This window comes from Thermobia domestica, chromosome 18 (genome assembly GCF_964235325.1).
Source record: "Thermobia domestica chromosome 18, izTheDome1.hap1.1, whole genome shotgun sequence".
In the NCBI taxonomy this organism is placed as follows: Eukaryota; Metazoa; Arthropoda; class Insecta; order Zygentoma; family Lepismatidae; genus Thermobia; species Thermobia domestica.
In genome coordinates, this window is record NC_137471.1 from 165785453 (window position 1) to 165807985 (window position 22533).

Sequence of the window (22533 nt, forward strand, 5' to 3'; positions counted from 1 at the left end):
CCGTTCGTTTCGAGTTGTAGCTTGTTTGCGACAAAGAAGCCTGAACTATCAGTTTAATAATTCATACATCAGTGTTAAAAATTAAACGTTTGTTATATTATTAGTCAAGTGAAATCCTTTATTATTGTGAACGTAAGCGGAGCTTTAAAATACGACTTGATTGAGGTCATAAAGTTGACAACAAACACACAGCGTCATTCGGAATAATTAGTGGAGAAGACACGAGTGGGACTCAATCCTAAAACTTCAGCTTCAGGAGTAGTGCAGGACATCAAAGACGCAGCATCAACAGGCTAGCCGAAGAAACACGTGAGTTCATTATTTCATGCCACCTTGTCGTCTATAATCAAAGCCACGCCACTATCGCATCAATAGTATTAAATTGTTAAGGGTGAATATATTGGAAATATAAAAGCATGTAATCTTTGTGCTCTCATAGTAACATTATATTTCTTTTATCGAAAAGTGACTTTATCATTTGTTACATGTTTAATATTTAATTTTCTTTATACGTGTAGCTTAACAATAATCCTTATGTTGCTTGCATTTTCATTTACCATGTTCCCAGTCATCGTAAGTGAAATTGTAGGCATGGGAAAATAATCGTTTACGTCATGGCGTAACTGGGAATCATAATTAAGAAAAGGGGATATATGAGAAATGAAAGTTGTTCCGAAGCACGACGTAAATAACGATTACACCACTGCCCTATACTACGAACGATACGCGATGACAGGGGTTTGCAACACATGTGTGGATACACGGAACTGTGGGACGCTCCGTTCGTTGCGCCATCTCTTGTCCACCCGCACGAATTAATTCCTAGACCAAATATATTATGATAATTCAATTCCTGATTCTTTAACAAGTATACAAACACAACAAGGTAAAAGAATATTATCTAAAAAAACTAAGAAATGGTTAGCTTCTCAAGATGTTTATACATTAGATGCATCAGCTTGTGAATTTTTTGAAAGTATTATGTTAGTGCACCAAATTAAACACTACAAATGGATTTAGCAGATATTTAAAATGTTGCGAAGTATAATAATAATTTTAAATATATATTGTGTTGTATTGATCTTTTTTCACGTTATGAATATTCTGTTCCGTTACAAACAAAGGAAGGTTTTGAAATGGTGAAAGCAATAACAAAAAAAATAAAATTTTAAATTGTCCGTGTGTAACGTACAAACAGATTTAGGCGGTGAATATTTTAATTGTCATGTAAAACAACTGCTTAAAGAATATGAAATTAATCAATATAGTGTTCATTCAGAAATTAAATGTGCTTTAGCAAAACGGTTTATATGTACATTAAAAGAAAAATTTATCGTTATTTTACCGCAAAGAATTTTTATCGTTATATTAATGTATAATTAAATAATTATAATCAATCATATTATTAAAATATTAAATTGGCACCTGCTCAAGTAAATGATTCTAATGCGAATCAAGTGTGGAAACATTATACGAAAAGAAAATGAGTGAAAGCAATATAGCTCGGAACTTTAGTCCGGGTGAATATGTTCATGTTAATAAGTATAAACATATATTAGAAAAAAGATATTTACCTAAATGGTCACAAGAAATATTTATTGCTGATAAATGGATTAAATCGGATCCTGTCACTATTAAATTAAAAGATTGGAATATTGAAGAAATTAAACAAATATCTTTTGCACAAGAATTACAAAAGGTAATTATAAATTCAAAGAAAACATATCTAATTGAAAAAGTATTGAAACGGAAAAATGGGTGGATGTATGTAAAGTAGTTGGGATATCCATTAAGTATCAATTCTTGGATTAGATCAGATTTTGTTCAATCTGAAAATGAATTTGAACTTTACACACGACTTTTACGTTACTCTTCTTTCAAATGCATGTATCAAAATTTTTGATAGTAATATTACAACAAAACAACCTATTGATTTCAGTGATGGGAAAAAGGGTGTCGCATAACAAAAATTAATATTCTGTGGAGTTTTTATAATGGTGAAAATGAAGAAATTATAATAATACTGTTATGGATGAGAAAGTTGAACGTCATCATGTTCAAGTAAAACTACAATATTATTAATCGATTGAATGCATTATACAGTTGATTCCTGAAAAAGTTTCTATGTTACATTATTTACAAAATATAAAATCAAATTGTTCTTAAACATTCCTTTATATTAGATTAATGTATGATTGGTTTACACCAGGATTAAACATATTTTTGAATTTATTAGTGAAAATACACTTGATATTTAAAACGTTGTATACACAAAATTAGAAATGTTGATTTAATATTAACACGTAATAATTTCTATGTGATTCAGATTATAATATTCCCAATACAATTAATGTATGTTTTGATATTGTGAAACAACAACAAAATATAGGACCGTTAGTTCTAAAACTTAGTATATATAATGTACAACATGGCCATGTAGAAACTTTTGTATTTCGCACACCGCATTATGTTAAAGTTGAAAAGAAATATTTTGATACCATAGAAGTAATCTTAAAAGCTGAACACGTGTTAAAATTACCATTTCGTTTTGGAATTACAAACCTGACAGTTCACTTTAAATGAAAATGATTTCTGAAAGTATTGATGATAGTTTTTACATTACATTAGTAAAAAAAAAATTGTGCAGATGTGTATCCTACAAATAATCCAACACATTTTATTAATCAATTAAAAATAATATTCGTTTATCAGAATTTGATTGGCATGTAGGATTAAGTGAAGTACATATTCCATTACCAGGTTATGTTGTTACCGAAGGTGAAAATGCTATATGGTACAAATTTAAAAATGCAAATCCTATGAAAAGTAAAATTATTTTTGGGTATTATCCATTCATTTATCATTTACTAGAAGAATTAAACGCAATATCAAGTTTTATGATTTAGTTTTTCAAATATCGTACACGTTGAATGGGATGAACGTATAGACTCAGTTACATCGTCCCCTACATTAGCTTTGCAAGTAGGTTTTACTGAAAGATCGGACCTTGTTAAAGAACCTCGTGGATTCAAACAACCCTACGTAGATATCGCATGTCGACATCAATTTTTAATTTATACAAATAGTATACAATATCTGAATTTGAACGCTGATTAAATGTCTACGAGACTGCTTGCATATGTGAGCTTTTTCACTTGAGTATTACATGTGTGCAGACAGAGTTGAACTTCGATTAAACGTTACCACACTCCTAGCAAACGGAAGCATCTTCTCTATGGAATGAATATTTGCAACCAAACTTGAACGATATAAAATCCGTCACCACACTCTTAGCAAGTGTGATATTTTGCTCCTGTGTTAATTAACATGTGTGTAGCTAAACTTGGACGTCGATTGAATGCCTACCATACTCTCAGCATGTATAATCATTTTCACTTGTGTGGATTAGCATATATGTAACCAAACTTAAGTGTAGTCTAAATCCTTCACCACCCTCTTCGCACGTGTAAATTTTTCTCGTGTGTGGATTAATATGTGTAGTAACTTTGAACATTGATTAAATGCCTCAGGACACTCTTGCTATGTGTAATCCTTTTCTCCTGTGTGGATTAATATATGTGTAGCCAAACTTGAACGTAGTCTAAATCCTTTACCACACTCTTGGCAGGTGTGAGGTTTCTCTCCTGCGTGGATTAACATGTGTGTAGCCAAACTTGAACGTCGGTTAAATGCTTTACCACACTCTTGACATATGAAATCTTTTATTCCTGTGTGGATTAACATGTGGGTAACCAGACTTGAACGTTGACTAAATACCTTACCACACTCTGCGCACTTTAGAGGTTTTTCTCCTGTGTGAAATAACGTGTGTTTAGCCAAACTTGAACGTCGGTTAAATGCCTTACCACACACTTGGCATGTGTAAAGTTTTTCTCCTGTGTGGATTAACATGTGTGTAGCCAAACTTGAACGTTGATTAAATGACTTACCACACTCTTCGCATGTGTAAGGCTTCTCTCCTGTGTGGATTAACATGTGTGTAGCCAAATACGAACGTCGACTAAATGCCTTACCACACTCCTGACATGTGTAATCTTTTTCTCCTGTGTGGATTAACATATGGCTAGCCAAACTTGAACGTTTATTAAATGCCTTGCCACACCCTGCGCACTTGTGAGGTTTTTCTCCTGTGTGGATTAACATGTGTATAGCCAAACTTGACTTTTGATTAAATGCCTTACCACACTCATGGCACGTGTGAGGCTTTTCCCCTGTGTGGATTAACGTGTGTGTAGCCAAAATTGAACTTCGATTAAATGCCTTACCACACTCTTGGCACGTGTGAGTTTTTTCTCCTGTTTTGATTGACATGTGTCTAGGCAATTTTGAAGGTCGATTGAATGCCTTACCACATTCTTGGCATGTGTGATTTTTTTCTCCTGTGTGGGTTAACATGTGTGTAATCGAAGATGAACTTCGATTAAATGTATAACCACAATCTTGGCATGTGTGTAGTTTTCTTCCTGTATGAATTAACATGTGCATAGCCAAACTTGTATTTAATCTAAATTCCTTTCCACATACTCCGCATATGTAAGACTTTTCACCTTTATGAACTAACATACCACTTGTCATAGTTGAACTTTGACTAAAGCGTTTATCACTCTTTTGGTACGTATGACTTTTTTTACTTCCCTGTGTCACCATATTTTTTGTGAAACGTGATCGATGAAATCCATTGCCAGACTGCGTCGAAGTATCAGATTCCTCATATGAATGAGAAATGGCTTCATTTAATGTAATAAACGTAATCCCTTCTCCGTGGAAAGCTAATATCTTATCGCGCCTGTAACAAATTCAACAAACAAGGAAATGTGAATGGAGATAATGATTAAGTAGCAACAAAAAATGCTATGATAAAGTGATTTTATATTACATGATAAAGTTACGCTTAAAATGTTATATTATATTAAATATTTTAGAAATATGAAATAAAGTACCACAGAGAAGTATCCGTGTCACCATTGTCTCAAGATTAGTGGCTGTAGTTTGTTTCACTATATCAAATTGAACTATCATTTATATCGTGGCGGTCATAAGTCTATGACCAGGTATTGTCGGCTGCCTTGAAACAAATGCACAGTATGAGAATTAAACTTGTCTTATCTATAGTTTCATGTGGAGAAAAAACAAACTTGCGTTCCAAAGGTTTAAGAACAACTCAACGTATCAACAGAAGCTGTACCGAAGATCATTCACTTATATCATCATAAGAGGAACATGAAAGGCTTTTGAAACGAATTAAAAAATTACATAAAACTTTCCAAGCTGAGGCAGAGGAGCTTAAAGTAACAAGAAAAATACGAATCATTTACAGCGTAGTAATCGTGGTTTAGTGGTCTAGGCGCTTGAACAGTAATCTCGAGGTTCTTCGATCGAAGACACATTAAGCATAGTGATGGGCAGTGGGAATATTCCCGGTGGGAAGGAATTTAAAAATGGGAATATTCCCGGTTTTTTTCCCTGGCCTATAAATTCCCGGGAAGGAATTTATTTCCATTTATTTGCTTTATCTTCCATATTATAAGAACCATATGACTAATAACTTTATTTTAATATATTATGGATTTACTTCTAGGTTTTAAAGAATTTGAAGCTTAAAAAATTTAAATTATTTGACGGTACATTATATAACTAATAATATAATTTTTAAGTTCCATTTCCATTTGCACTGAAAATAAAGTAAATGTTTAGTATTGGGGGGCCAAAACTAGCAAAAAGTAGGATGATTTACGGAAGAAATGAGTAGATAGTGATGCTCAAGTAGTCAAAAAAGTATCGAACACCTTGTTTTTTAGGGCAGTAGGGGATTTATACAAAACGGAAAGGTCAGTGGAAGTGGTTTATGTGAGAAAAGAAAGTGAATTGTTGGTAACGAAGATAGAAAACAACGTGCCATGCGGGGCTCTAACCCGCCTTCATTCGCTAACGCTCGCTCTGCAATGCTGACTGAATTTAAAGTTGGTAACGTAATTTAACGTATGAAACCATAAAATAACCGCATCTGAATAGAATATCGCAAGAAAAGTAGGTACAGAAGCTGGCCCCCAATGCTAGACGTCGGTCTGTCTCCTCTCTCTGACTCGAATTTCTGAAGAGGTACTCGGACTTCTTTTACATATGAATTAACGTATGGAATTTCTAGAAATAGGTAGAATGAAAGGTCGTGTATGACAATGTTACGTGCTAAAATATAAAGATAAGTGAGTATCATGCAAATTTTGTCAACATAAATATATATGCGCAATTGTTGATAAATTGGTGATACATGTATCTTCTAACATTAATTCAATCTAATTGGTTTATAACATTTATAAATTTAATGTGTTCATAATATCAGTAATAGAGTCAAGTTGAGCAAATCCGCTTACATTTAAATTTAAACTGTTACTATATAATTTTTCACACATATTTAATTGATAAAATATGTTGTATATAAACATACATTTATGCGTACTTTCTAAATATATTAAAGTGTTAATAAAGTAGCACGGTACCGTTCAGAATATATATTTTAAAGAATCCTCTGTGAACAACAGTAATAATATGCTGTGATATAAAAATTAATTCAACTTTGAAATCATAATATAGTAATAGAATGCAATTTTCTTTCTGATTGTGCATAAATTCCCGGATAAATTCCCATTTTGGGAATCTTCCCGGGAATATTCCCAGGGAATATTCCCAAAAAATATCTTCCCGGGAATTTACCCATCACTAATTAAGCATCTATTTTTTACATTAGGAATTTTGATGGAAATAGATCGGCGATAACACACGCTTCATTACATTCAAATATTTGAATACTCGTTTGTTTCAGCACTTGAACTATCAAATTTTCAGGAGTAATACTAATAATAATAACAATTATCTCGAAGAATATTTAAAAATTAAAAACTTATTATCGCTCAGGTCGTACCATTAGAGAAACGTGATATTAGGCAAAAAAAATATTTCGGTTTTGTGTAATGTTGCCCATGAAAAGACGAATTTCTCATCTCGATTCTAAAACAAACCAAACAAAATCGGGATGAAACATTTTAATTCGAGACGGGACAAGGTTAACTCACACTATAGTCATGCTTTGGAGATGAGAATCAAGACGAGACCAAAACTATTGTAAACAATTCTGATCTTATCTCGATTCTAGAAATAGTGTATGCCACTCCTTAAGCAACAATTGCTCAGTAGACTGAATCTTATACATCATTTTGATAAGATTTCAGAGCTCACTGAATTATGGTCTGTTTATATATATATTTGTAGCAAAGCTTTTTTAATTACATCTGCAAACTTCACAAGTTAGTTTATTACAAGCTTTAGTTTTCAATTATATTCAGTTCTTTTTGTTTACAGTTTTTTTTTCCTGAAAACGTACAGTAGAATATATTTTACACGAAATATTAGCGGAAATCTTTCGTTTAAATTTGAGTAGCTGTAGAGGTGTCTCATGATGGTACGGAACCCCTTTCCCGAAACCCCTTCGACATCTTCTGTAGCTTAGCCAGCATAACCATTACTTAAAAACAACTGTAATTACGGCTCTTGTGAGTTCAGAATCCCTACTTTCTACACGAAAATTACCTCGAAACTTTCCGTTATAACATTTAACTTTCCTTTATAACATTTAGCTAGTTGTAGGGGAACTGTCCGTTATAACATGTAGCTAGTTGTAGGAACGTATCGAGAGGGTATGTGCTGTTGGTCCTGACACTTCTCTCAAATCCCTACTATTTTGTAACTTATGGCTTACGCTACAGGCGATTCTACAGGCTTTAATACAATGTGTCCTCATACGGGAGACCTCAATATTACGTCCTACTGCCGTAGCAAAGCTGGGATAAACGCAATAAACAAGTGACAAATCTTGGGAAAAAGACGAAAATCAATATGAAGTTTGCGATTATATTTACAATAATCTAACATCTACCAAAAAACACGATTTCAACCACATGGCGAACGTTTTCCGGATTAAATTATAGTAATCTGCCTACAACTGTTTTTACAATACCATTAGTTACACAGATCACGTGTTGAGTTTTGAATTTGATTAGCCTAGTGTCCACAGTCAATTTCCATCAGCTCCTGCGCGAACACAATTAATTAAAAATAAAGCACAGGGATAGATAAAAACAAGAAGTAAGTAATGTAGATTTTTCATGTAAGTTAGGTTAATAGGTTTTGACTTTGAGAGCGACAGAGAGATTAATGTAGCTCATAAAAAATGTTCTTGTTGATTTTTAATGCTATGTAGATGTGAGTGGATAGCAAACAGCTGATTGAGCATACACACATACATAAGGTTTTACACTATGCACCTTCATGTGCATTTATGAATAAGAGTAAATGTTTTAATACTAATACACAATAACACACTCAGCAAGGCTATGTGATAATATGTAAAAAGAAAACAGTATCACGTGACAGTTTCAACACAATAACTGTGCAAACAAAGAGAGAACATATAGAGAATGTTTCGAAAAGCAGGAATTAGGACGTACAGGAAAGGAGGAAGCAGAATAATTGAACTAGTCAGAAGAGAAAAAAGAAAAGCAATAGCCAACAAAGATACAGAGGAGTAATATATAGAGCAGGAAGCGCGGAGTGTAACAAAATTTACATAGGAAAAACAAAAAATGCAAAAAATATATTAAACAGCACCGGGATGAAGTAAGATTGAAAATGGAAAACAATGTGATATACAAGCATCAGAAAGATACAAACCACAGAATAAGTTGGGAAGGAGCAGAGGTTATAAAGATAGAGAACAGAACTTTGGTGAGAAAATGGAAGGAAGCCATGGAGATTATGAAGGCAGGAGGCAAGGTGATGAGCTGAATGCAGGATTATCGATAAATAAGGAGTGGGAGAGGATTCTGCAAACGAAGGAGAAATGAAAAGGAAGAAGAAAAAAAGAGAAACAAAATAACAAGGAAAATAAGGATAATTACAGGACAGAACGCATCCAGGAGAAAAGAAGTGAACTCTTAATTGGACACGTGTGCAGTTAAAACGTGAAAGTTAAAGCCACACAGGTGTTACTTTTTAACGAAGGGGAGGAATCTATTTAAAATTGATCTCCGGACAGTATATATAATTGATGACCAACTCCCAGCAGCCAGAAAGAGCAGAAGTCTGATGAGGACACTGTTATTGTGTTGAAACTGTCACGTGATACTCTTTTTTACCTATTATCACATAGCCTTACTCAGTGTGTTATTGTGTACTAGTTCAAAATGGAATAAAGCCTGATAGAATAGTTATAGAAAATGTTTTGTATATGGTACTAGTTTATATCTGTGTTAATTTTATATTGAAGCACTTCAGAAAGTGAAACATGAGTTGTGAAAAGAAGGATTGGTTGTTAATGGTCGTAATATCAAAATTCTTAGTGTTTCATGTTTTAAGTGCATGTTTCTTACTTTCGTATTAAACTCAGACATTTATATTTGCGTACTTTGAATTAGTTGCTCGTAATTCATATCAATATGGAGGCTAGTGTTTTAGAACAATATTGTACGTCTAGGACAAAAAAATAGATTCATCAGTAAGTGAAATCTAACAGTCTGTAACAGAAGTGATTTGGGAGCGTAGGAAAGAGCGAATTGAATTCCAAAGCAGACAGTTTACGTAATAATATCAAAGTAGCCAATAACTCCTTAACTGAGATACACACTGAATTAGTTAACGCGGCCAATCATGTTGATTCAGTAACTGCTGAATTTTAAAATAGTGTAGCGGAATGAAAGAAAAGTCTCACTGCGTTCTATGAATACATGCAAACGGCACAGCTTGAGTGTAGGCAAGCCAACAAAATACAATAGTACAAGAAAATGCAAGGGGAAAAAGAAACCGAAAATACTCTTGAATTCGAGCCGGCCCACGCTGTGAAAGATACGTGCCAAATAAACCAGAAAGTCGGTTACAGTCAGGAAAAGGAAATATGCAGTATAGAGATAGCAAAAAAGGAAGAATCGTTACGTGTACCTGTGGACAATTGTTTTTAATGTAATTGTTTTGCCGGCAGGAGATATCGATGTTTCACACATGATAAGCAGTAGCGTTGAGGTTACGCGTATCTGCCCTCTCGAAGAAGCCAGGGAATGCTTGAGAGTTCAATTGATGATTTTGTGTGATAACAAAGTTACAGTGTTGAAGGTTTTGTGTCGCAGGCAAATGGTTTAGCGCGACTTAACAAATTCTAATTTGTCTTGGTAACCGTGTATGTCAAACGTGAATTGCATTTTAGAGCTGCAAATCCATTCCGCCTTCATCAGCTTTGAGTATTGTAGAAGGAAACGACTTCAAATTCACAGTTTAGAGTGTATCCCTGCCAAGCGAATTAAGTTTTACGTAATGAACGTCTCGTACATAATATATCGCACGGAAATATTTACCGTAAACAAGCGTAAAAGTAACACTTCCAATAAAGCACACGCAGTCGAAAGTATATTTCCGTTATAGAACCGAAATGTAACACCAAGTTTAAGAAGAAAAATAAGATAGCCAATTGAGTTTTGGTAATGCATTATTAACGTAAACTCGATTTCTAGGAGCATAATCAGCAGAATTAAAATGAGCAGACGTGATCATATCAGTCATCAGATGCAACATTTATTAATTTTCAGTTGCCAAAATATTTGAATTTTCAAACTAGTACTTCACTATTGCGAAATTGTAAAGAGCGAAAATTTAAGTGTAGGGCTACTCAAAACGTAGAACAGTTGATAGCTCGTGATGATAACAAGGTTCTGCGATCTCTACGTACAGCGTATTCTCAGCGCGCACAACCATACACTAAGCGTGCAGTAAAAAATAAGTTGAGAATAAAAGGAAAATGCTTTGGTAAGCGTAATTCGCAACGAAATAAACTCGCTCAAAGACGAACTACATGCAAATTAAAGTCGAGCTTTAGGCGAGGTTATATCGAGTCAAACATGCGGAAGAAGCACACATCGACTCCGAAGAGTACTAAAAAGTTTAAGCGAAAGCACGTACGAACATTGTATAGTAAACTACATGGCAAATATAGTAATACTAAGTGCAAACATAAAAAGAAATTTATGACAGGTATCGCAATGCAGCGTAAATCCAATCGTCGTAAAGGAAGGTGAGCCATTACGTGGAAATTTTGTAAATGCCTTGTATAAAGGACAAAAGTTCCGCAAATTAAAAAGAAAAACTAACTGGAAAAGTACACACAAACGTACTAAATTACAGCTTACAAGCGTAACCCGCACAGATGGAAAATTAAAATCAGTGCGCAAAAAAAAGTGAACTTCACCCGAACTCGGACTAAACCCCGGAAGAGATGAAAAATCAGAAATACCGAATTTGACCTTTTAAACTTTTAGAGAATGAAAAAAGGATTATTGCTTATATATTTGATTATTCCTCCGAATTTCTAAGCTTACTTTTCAGAATCGAAGTGTGTACCCACCAACACTGACGCATCACTCCGTGGAACCATCAATATCGCTCTACAATCAGATACGTTCACTTAGATGTCATTTTTTATGGTTTCCTTACAGCTTTTGGAGATGAAAGATGAATGTTGAAAGGAGAGGAAGTACAGCATTGAAAATTTTAAACATGTAATTGATTTAGAACGCGATTTCGGACTTTGAAATTGTAATAATACCACACCACTTTTGAGAAGTATGGCTATCCCGTTTTGGATACGGACTTTCAGTATCGAATTTTTTTCATCAATTCTTGTTTGGGTTTTTATTCATTCTATGTTTATGTTATGTTTATAAAAACATTTAGCTGTCCCCATACAATCAAGCATTTAGAGACATGTTAGGCATATAGAGATAATTACGAACATAATTAGAGAAGTACTAGTAATAACTACAACTAATCATGAAGTTAAAATTTTAGGTAATTAAAAAATGTGCTCTTCAGATTGTGAATTTTTTCATCTCATGTTGTGATTGTATAATGGAAAAATATGCGAAATTTGTAATGTAAGATTAAGTCGCTGTCAAAGTACTGTAAATTAAACAAAATTTAATATAATATTGAAAGTAATTGACAATAACCTTGAATTTGATAAAGTTTTCGTTGATTTGTTCGTCGTTCGATATATATATGTAGTCTACTATGAAAAGTCAATGTGCATTCATTGTGACTAATGATAAATGAAGTTAATTGACTTCAGAGAAAGCGATATTATAAGTTAAGAAGAGTTGAAAGTTAAAATATAATTCATCCCTAGGGACATCACTACTTTCGTTAAAAAATTAAAGTGATGAAACCAGTGCGACGCCTTGTAGGTCCCAGCTAATGTGTAGATTCGGCAATTGACTACAATTTCAAAATTTTGTTCTAACTTTTAATGTTTGGCATAATAAGAAAAAACTATAATAGTAATAAAATTCATGTTCGGATTTTAAATTTTGATATAATATTTAGCTTTGATTTGGATTTATACAAAATAATTAGGATTTTGATTTACAGAAAGTAAATTAAATGTTACTCTTTTCGACTTTTCAAAATAACTCTTGTTTTCTTGTGCCGGAAATCATAAACCCGTCTCGAGAAACAGATAAAGGGAAGCCCGTTTTCCATTCCAAGTTACCTTTTACTACGATAAACACCGGATACTATGATGTATCGATAGTACGGAGTGCCTACGTCAGTTAGGCAGTATATGGTAAAATTAAGGTTTATGTTGTGAGAACATATTAAGATTGCTACGTACGAGTAGGCCCTGAACAACATTAATGTTTAATGAACAAGTTTAAATTACTGTTATCTTGTATTTCACGATTGTGACAAATGTTCTCGGATCTGACTTTATTCTCGATAAAGATAAGTGCAATTGATAATAGGCCACACATAAGAATTGGAAAGCGCTCTTTAAAAGTTTACATTTGTACACCTACCAATTTTGTAGGTATGAGCGGGCCTGAAGTAATGATTGATGAAACGATTCATGAATTCAAATGCGGGGCTGTAGCATTAAGTCTCTTCCCAGGGTATATTTCTTGTCGTCCTTTTCATTATATTTATTTTCTTAAAATGCCTTCTCAAGGCGCGATCATTGACAGCCCAATTAGGGTTGGGAAATTAACACGGATGTGTCATGACTTGAAGGCTGAAGGCATGCAACCAAGGTGGTATGTAAGGTCTTATGGTAGAAGCGATTCATTGGAATCGTCAGGGACACTGCAAGCTTCAACTGTAGGAGGTTGTCAGCGCCGTTGGTTTTAGGAACCTATCCATTAATCTGTATTTTTTATGAATGACTTACAACCTGTGTTGTCAACTAATGACGCACAGAATGGCGCTCCGTAGGGCTTCACCGCCGTTTAACTCATTTATTTGTATTAAAATGTTCAAACGGTTATTAGTTACGTTGTATAATGCAAGTTACATTGTATAATGTAACGAAACTGACTTAACATTGACGGAAATTCTTTTCAAATTTGGAGGTCTTTACAGTGACTGCGTTCCATACCACTACAACAACAAACCCTCCCTGTAATTAGAACTGATGCTGACCACCAACATTAACGCCAAAATAAAGTTACATGTTCTATCGTAGAGGGTAGTTGAAATTTCGTGTATACAGTTCATGGTTTAACCTACAGATGACTGTGAAACTCTTTTCATATTTTGTGGGAAGTAATGCCCGATGTGCAAAATAAGCCATTGTTAAGGTAGATAGTAACCACTGTAAGCGAAATGAAGTATCAAAATTCAGTGTGGCAAATCATAACACGGAACTATGAAAATGTTTGGGAATGAAGGGATCCATATAATTAAGAAGTTACGTCCCTAATGTATTGTGTTACTTTGGAAAGAACAAGCAAAGAAAGCATTTCAGGATGTTACCTATAAAATACTTAGGAACGTACAAGAACATATTCAACACGTAAGGCATGCAAGTCATCCTAAATATAGAATTTGGCGCTATCCTAGTTTACCCACATTCTGCGTAATGTCCTAATCTACATAGCAATCTTATTTTTACCGGCCATCTAGCACATGCTGGTTAGCGTAGTTTTTACAATAATTCATATATCATGTACGTTCACCAAGCGCCTAAAATGATCCCATATTGAGAAATGCAGGTCCATACTCTAAAAAAGATTCGTGGGAATGTAAAAAGTCGACTCCCTTGAAAAAACGAGTGCAGCTATGAAATGGACTGATGTATGGACCTCTAGAAATAATGAAGATCCATTGTTGGTTAAAATATTCTTTATCTTGTATTTTACTTATGGCTTTCGAAGCCCACCGGAAAAATCAGGCTATACCCATTTGAGCTAAATCCTAAATAAAATCACAAACGTCCATAGTTTATGTTCGAATATAATACAATTTTACATTTGTAAAATTTTAGGATAATTACCATTCTTATTACTTATTATTTTACATAAGTCTCTATATAACTAAAACAATGTCGTCGAGTACCCATATTTTAAATACGTGCAACAATTAGTGAGAAATGTGTAACCAATAATAAAGAAATAATTATTTTATCAAGATATGCACTACATGAGAATTGCATGGATAATATCAATTTTATTATTATTTTTATTTAGTATACAGCTAGTTTATGTGCGCTATGTCATTTCCAAATTGTAGGCTACTAACTTACGTTCATGATATCTCCCATACCTAAATATTTCTCGTGAAGTATTTCTTTTAACCAACAAAATTTCCGAAACTATGTAACCATATTATCAATCTGAGCCAATTAGTAATGCAAAATTGAACATTACCTTTCTGGCAGAACTGAATTTAAACTTTTTGTTGTTAATTGTTGGGAGTCATTAGAATACGACGCGCAAGTCTCCTGAACCACTATTTTTCTTAGCGTTTCTATATTACTTTGAAATGCAGGATCTTCTTCTAGTGCTAATTCTGGTTTAACCCTATCAACGTTTAGTCTCACATCCAAAGAGGACATAGCTGTATCCTTGTCCACTGATACCTCTCCTTCCGTTGTAGATAATATTAACTCTTTGTTGTCATTCATTAGTTCGTATGTCCACCCTTTCCCTTCGAGCGGATCTTCATGAGGTAAGTCATAAGCAATTTCTTCTTTGCACATCAATTCCAACTTAACAGACGCCTCACCAGCCATTGTGAATTGAAATATAAAAAGAATTTAACACTGTTCTTATACTCCCCTTATATTTTATGTTGCCAGTGTTAATGAAATGATTTACAAGTCCGTTCACAAAAGCAACTTTATATTTCCAATTTTCTTCTTTTTCCTCTTATACTTCTTCATCAGCCACGATTGCTTTCTCGGCAATTGATTGTTGTAGTAAGCATCACAAAAGTTTTGCATATTATCATTATCACTGTATTGAACAGGAATATCGGCAATTTAGAAAGGATCTGCCTCGTTCAAAAAAATACACGCAGATACTGAAAGTACTGTGGAAAATCTTTAAAAAGCAGGTAATGTAAGTGTGCCTAGTCCAACTCAGCGAAAATCAAATAGAATAAGAAAGGTTCCTACAAAGTATGATGATAATAGTTTTTTAATGCAAGTCCCAATAATATTTCCAAGCACTTAGCCAATAGAGGTAACAGTGACAATGTAATAAATGTATATTACTAGAATGTGCAAGGTCTAGCTAGCACGGAGCAAGGTAAACCTCAACATAATGCTATACAAGGGTGCACGAAAAACAATAGAAAATTGTTTACAGTCATATAATGGCACAGCAAAAGAAATTGAGCAAATAGATAATAATGAAGTTGGTCGAATTATACAATCTAACTTAACTACTCTTCTTAATGTTAGAAACATAAATTATATAATTTTAGCACAAAGTAACTCTGGTCTGTTTTCAAATATGAAAGGTGTTATAAATTCTGACTTTGAAAATATCTTGCTGTTCCACATTAACGTACAATCAATAAGAAACAAATTAATTGAAATCGAAATTTTCCTTGACTCATTTCCGTGCCCTATTCTTTGCGTTAATGAGCACTGGCTTAGAAATGAAGAAATACTTCTATACGTACCTAAAAATTATATCATGGCAGCAAGCTATTATAGAAGTAGAATTACCCATGGCGGAGTAGCAATTTATGTAAGAGATGGCTTCACCAATGACTATATTGTTATTAACGTAGATAATTTCTGCTATGAGGGGGAATTTGAAGTAGTTGTAATTTTGTTTCCTAACGCGAAAACAATTGTGGTATCAATTTATCGAACACCAGATACGGATGTCAATGTCTTTCTTGCACGCTGGGAAGACCTTACTAACTACTTAAGTAAGCATGATAAATATAAAATATTATATCTCGGGGATGTAAATATCAATGTTTTAGTTGATACTTTTTACCAAGAATAATTTTTCTGATATATTTAGATCATATAACTTTTATTTTCTAAATGATCAGCCAACAAGAAAGGAAGCTTGTTTAGATAACATTATTACAAATGTATAGGCTATAGAAATGATTTATCGTGTGGTGTAGTACAGTGCTCATTGTCAGATCACGATGGCCTATACGTGTTATACCCCTTTGTCAAACACAATAATACTAGGATGGTGACCAAGAGTTTTCGAGTACTTAGTTTAGATAATATCTGTAGTTTAAGACATAAATGAAAATAAATTGACTGGCAGCAAATATTCTTCAGATGTAAAAATGTAGTAGAAGCGTGTGAATTTTTTATGTATAATTTAACACGATGCCTAAACGAATGTTGTCCAAGAAAATTTAAACGCTATAACTTATCTACAAAGAAATTACAACAAACTTTTAGTAACTGGTACACTCCGCAACTAGCAGAGCTGCGTAAGGTTGTCATTGCTTGGTACAATAGGGCTAAATCGGGCTGTCCAGTGGGAAAAGAAAAATATATCAGAGCTAAAAGACAGTACAGAAAGGAAATAAGTGCGGCAAAAATTAAGGCAAACGACAATTTTATTGTAAACCATAGAAATAAATGTAAAGCAGAGTGGGCAATTATATGCAGGGAAATAGGGGTACGAAAAGAAAATGATTCAATATCAATATCCCCTGTCACTTTTAATGAATTCTTTGTAAGTAGTGCTAAGTATGTAAATGGTAATACAAGCAATATCTCTAACTCCGCAGAAAACGGTGTTACAGGCTTTAAAAGTATTCTAAGTTCATGTAGAAATCATACTAGTAACTTGGCATTTAAAAGGACAAACGTAACACCTGAAGCAATTTTTCAGTGGTTCGTAAGTTTAAGATATCTGGTAGCGAGGATTATTATGGGTTTACTGATAGTACAATTAAAAACATTATAGACGTAATAGTGGAACCCTTTACACACTTAATTAATTGGATATGAGTAGAAGGAGTGTTCCCAGATTGTCTTAAGATTGCAGTTACTATTCCCATACATAAAAAAGGAGACAAAAACTGTCCCACCAAATATAGACCAATATCTCTAGTTCCAATTGTATCAAAAATTATTGAACATTGCATGAAAGAACAACTAACTCTGTACTTTGAAAAATAACAATCTCGTTAACTGTGCACAATATGGGTTTTGGAAAGGTATGTCCACAATTAAAGCTGTTGAAAAAGTTGTATCTGAGATAATTGATGGCTTTGAAAACAGTTCATTTGCTTGCGCAACATTATTAGATTTCAGTAAGGCTTTTGATACTGTTTCACATGAAATATTGATTCATAAATTACAGTATTATGGGATCAGAGGAACTGAGCTCCTATTGGTCAGGTCTTATCTTGAAAGTAGAAAACAAGTTGTGGGTGTACAAAATAAACAGTCAAACGTACTTGATATATTAACAGGAGTGCCACAGGGAAGTGTCATTGGACCTTTTCTTTTTCTGGTATATATTAACGATTTACCTGACTACGTATTAGTAACCACTGTTATGTATGCCGATGACACTACATTTATAACGAAAGATAATAATATCAACGCAATACACCCGAAAAATAATAAAGCAATAGATAAATCTACTGTTTGGCTGTTCCACAATAAATTACATTTGGATCATAATAAAACAGAGAAGTTATACTTTCATCTCAGCAGCTCCACAACTGATACAAAAGAATGCCCTTCAATTTACATTAAAGCCTAGCCTCCAAGCTAATTTAACCAAATTTTCTTCCTTTTTCATTTCATCGATCCATTACCATTTATCCCTGATTTTTAGGGTTTCTTCACATTTTAACAATAAGTGTTCTAATGTTTCATCTTCTTTAAAACATAATTGACATTTTTCGTTCACTTCTTTAAATTTTTTCAATCTTACCCTAGTTTCAAGGCTTCCTGACCTGGCTTTGAAAAGTAAAGTGCTTCGTAAATCATTGTTCATATAATTTAATTTCTCATAACGCCTTTTATATGTGTATATTCCTTTCAAACTGCTCTTCTTAACAACTTCTTCATACCACTTTTCCTGCGCTTTCTCTTTAATTGTTTCTTCTGTGATTTTTTGGGGAGGAGTATGGTACAATAGGAAAAGGTCAGAATAAGGAGAGAATTTTGAACGAATAAAGGGGGCTGAAGGCCAATTTCAACAGAACAAGAGGTAGAGAAAAGTGAGGAGTGTAAGATAACTAGGAAAAAGTGTAGAAAAAAAAGAATGTATGAACGCGTAAAGGGAAAAAAGTGTGTAAGTGTAGTAAATATGTATAGAAAACCCCAAACAACTCTCGTCATCACAAAACACGATGCACTCGCCATAACGGCCACTCTACGCGATATTTCAAGGATACTCTCCCGGAAATTATAGACGCTACTTGCAATCAAATATATGATCAGTTTTTAATATGATACAGAATAATTGCTTATTGAAAAAAAATACTTCTTCTTCACACATATAAAGCCCCACCTAACAAAGACCATTGGAAATTTATAATGTGTTTAAAGCCACTGTTGTATACTTGTTGAAGGCATGAGCTACCACTGACTTCATATATTATTATTATTATTATTATTATTATTATTATTATTATTATTATTATTATTATTATTATTATTATTATTACCAATAATAATAATAATAATAACATGCGTAACAATGAACGAAAAGTGGTTGGTGTGTTTTCTTTGTACTTTTGTTTTGATATCATTATTGTTTTCCACCGTGAATTAAATTGCACTAGTTATTTTTTACTTTTCTTGTATTCATAAAATGTTAACTTTTACCAATATCAACTCATTCAACAGTAGTGATAGGCAGTGGGAATTTTTCCGGTGGAAAGGAAAATAAAAAACGGGAATATTCCCTGGTTGTTCTCTTGCATATCAATTTCTGGGAAGCAATTTATTTCCATTTCTTTATTTTATTTTCCAAATTATAAGAAAAATATGACAAATTACTTTATTTTCATTTATTATGATATACTTCTAGGTTTCAAAAAATTTGGAGGTTAAAAGAATTAAAATTCGTTGACTATTTTATATAACTAGTCGAATGATTTTTTTCTAACAAGGGACATGTTTCGGTTATACTTGCGATAATCGGCATAAAACTTGGTATACATATACAGGACAAAGTATTGAACACTGTATGATATGTCATTCCCGTGTAAAACTCGTTTTCCACAGACAACGCCACCTATTCTTCGAAACACTAGCAGTTAAATTCCTCGTTATAGGTGCTGAGTGATGATCAGTCTGGCGAGTCAGTGTGTCGTAGTAAGCTCGAATTAGTGTTAGGTCAGGGTGGAAAAGATGGTGCGGGCTGCTGGCATTAACCTCCTTCATGTAAGTGATCCGTTAAAAGACAACTAAGGCGCAGATTTAAGAATCAAATATTAGTTGGAGCAGAAGATGAGTCATTTGCAACACTTTGATGCAATTTAATTATCAATGAATACGAAAATTAATTAGACATGATAATACACATATCGACACTCGTCAGAGAGAGGAGACAGACTGACGTCTATGAAAAATGGCAAAATTTGATGGAAATATCTTAGAACTGTTATATATATATATATATATATATATATATATATATATATATATAGATAGATAGATAGATAGATAGATAGATAGATACATAGATATAGATATATATATATGTGTGTGTGTGTGTTACTAGGGTGCTATTCACCAACTCGTGTGTGTCCATAGAGAAGAGGCACGTTAGCTGTGGTGGGTATACGTGTGCAAGATGTCGAAAAATATTCATTTGTTAAAGGTGGCCACTACAAACTAGTTTTGATTACAATTGGAAGCAGTGAACCGTTTCTATGGTTACAAGTGATCTATATAATTTCTCTTAATATTGCTGTTCCTTTCTAGCTTGACACGTTTCAGGTTGTAAGCCTGTAACAGTACCTCCGAAAAGAATGAAAAGCACTTAATCCTTGACAGTCCACAATTGCTCCTTCTGTGAAGATTACTTTGTACATAGTGTTTGTATTTTCTGTGTTAGTTCTTCACTATTACTTTTCAGCTATATCGTCGGAGTGAGGTAACTATTCTGCATACTCTTTTGTTGTGACGTGACAGATTTCGCCTGGAAATTTCCAAATACTGGAACCCTTCTTCATTTTAAGCATGTGTCATCTGATATCGTAAAATCGGTTTTATGCAGTGCGATCCATTCCTACGCGATTGCGACTCAAAGCTACTTGTTGGGACCACCTACCGCAGATTATGGGTGTGTTTCTCAAACTCTTGTCATTTTCCACATAAACCTATCATTGTCATCTCGCATACTCCTAGGATTACACCCGAGCTCAGTTCCTCAAATTCCCTTTGCTTTAAGTTGAACTAGATATAATAATAATAATAATAAAACACGTCTGGGTATCTTGCAGTCGTGTGCGTTATTTTCGCTCTTGACGTCTTCATTATATATAGCTAAGTATATATGCATGCATATTATAAATTTGCACACAATAGATACACAATACTCAAAAAAATAAGAGAACAGAACATATCAGGAGATATGCGGTGAACGTTCTGGTGCCATCATATAACCTTTGTTGTGGACATGCGCTAACCAAAGCAAATCATTATGATAATAATTCGTGAACAAATAAATTTATTGGTTTTTGGTGATCTCTTACGAATATCATGAGGCTTTCAGAGCACAACGGAATCAAGTCTTCAGAAAGCTGAGAAACCTGTTTGTAGGTACTTTTATGTACATGGTTATAACCAAAACTTTTTTATTCAAAAGTTATTTACAATATCTTCACATGAATCTACAAACAATGAAAGGAACTTCAATTAAATATCTCAAACATGAATTGCATCTGAAAGGAACAAAAACCAAAGTACTTGATTATCTTGTTCTCTCAATGCACCATGTATGACACAACAAAATTTCAAAATATTTATATGAAAAAACCTATATTGATATCTATATGGAAAATTCCAGAGAGTTCTGTATGTAGTTAATGATAGAATAATGGTAGAATTTCACTCTCCTAAGAGTAGTGTGAACAAAATAAAGCCGTCTAACATGTTAAAGCTAGCTAAAGAAACTGCAGGGTAGAATATGCATATCATGTAATGCCTCTGACCATTTATTTCACATTTTTTTTCTCATCGTCTTACTTTGCCGACGGGATAGAAGCATAGAGGGAGAATACTAAAAATGCAATACAATCAAATAAAATAATGCCATTTAAAAGGTCAAACTTCGAAGATTCAAAATAACATTTACGTACATTTCGATAGACTATTTTTTTATTTCTTTTTTTATTTTACAATCCAAACATATTTCGCATAAAACGTTCAATTTCTATGGCCTCATCATTATCATCACCACTACCAAGTTGTAATTAATGTACAATAATATATTTTGCTATGAAGCCAAGAGTGCGAATCTGTTACACGTTAATATTTTTTCAATAAGCGTATTGTTTTACTTTGCGACTAGTTTAAATCAATTTCAGTCTATAAAGTTAGTACAATGTAAAACTTTACAATTACTGTTTCTACTGATACAGACAACTCCTTCTTAAAACACGAAGATTTACTTTTCACATTCCAAATAATCAGACAGCTACATTTGTTATCCTCTTGTTAATAATGATTTATATCTCCACTAAGCCTCTCTCTCTCGGAATTAACGATGGGCGTGAGTGTTCTACACTGATACTCATAGTCACAGAATAGAGGACACCGCATCGAATCTTCTTCAAACTTTCTTTTAAAGTACTCTTTTGGAAAACTGCTGTCACGCATGTTATTGAGATACATGCAACACTGTCCATGGTATCCATTCCGAAATTCCTCACTGCGTGAAAAGAATGAAAACGATATAATTCACATTTTGAGTACAAAAATAGTATAATAGAGAATTTCATATTTTCAAAAAATTAAGTATTAGAATATTGTATCTACTTTGCATTACATCTCTTGAGATTTAATAAGGAATGTACTTCAGGCACTCCTGGAGCCACATATCAATGTTTATTCAACTACTACATTTATCACTAGAACATGGCTATGAGGGGCAGGAAAACAGAGCGGTAGAGCACTTACATCTGGTGCATAGAGTCCTTGGTTCCATCCCCGACCAAGTAACCTTGTCGTGGAGAACATCGCGT

The 22533-nt window shown here is 33.6% G+C and overlaps 1 protein-coding gene across 1 annotated transcript; it reads right to left on the bottom strand.

Moving 5' to 3' along the window:
- Positions 1-409: 409 nt before the first annotated feature.
- LOC145676157 (uncharacterized) lies at positions 410-15491 on the bottom strand. The gene is made up of 2 exons (XM_081747061.1): positions 14757-15491; positions 410-4807 (listed from the first exon to the last, which is right to left on the bottom strand). Exons 1-2 carry the CDS (start codon positions 15119-15121, stop codon positions 3541-3543), a joined length of 1632 nt encoding a protein of 543 aa, XP_081603187.1. The 5' UTR covers positions 15122-15491; the 3' UTR covers positions 410-3540.
- Between the last annotated feature and the right edge of the window lie 7042 nt (positions 15492-22533).

Excerpts from the sequence above, each read along its gene's own strand:
- LOC145676157 (XM_081747061.1), bottom strand. The coding sequence starts at position 15,121 with ATGGCTGGTGAGGCGTCTGTTAAGTTGGAATTGATGTGCAAAGAAGAA. Across the intron at positions 4,808-14,756 it reads AATTCAGTTCTGCCAGAAAG|GCGCGATAAGATATTAGCTT; the intron begins GTAATGTTCAAT and ends AATTTGTTACAG.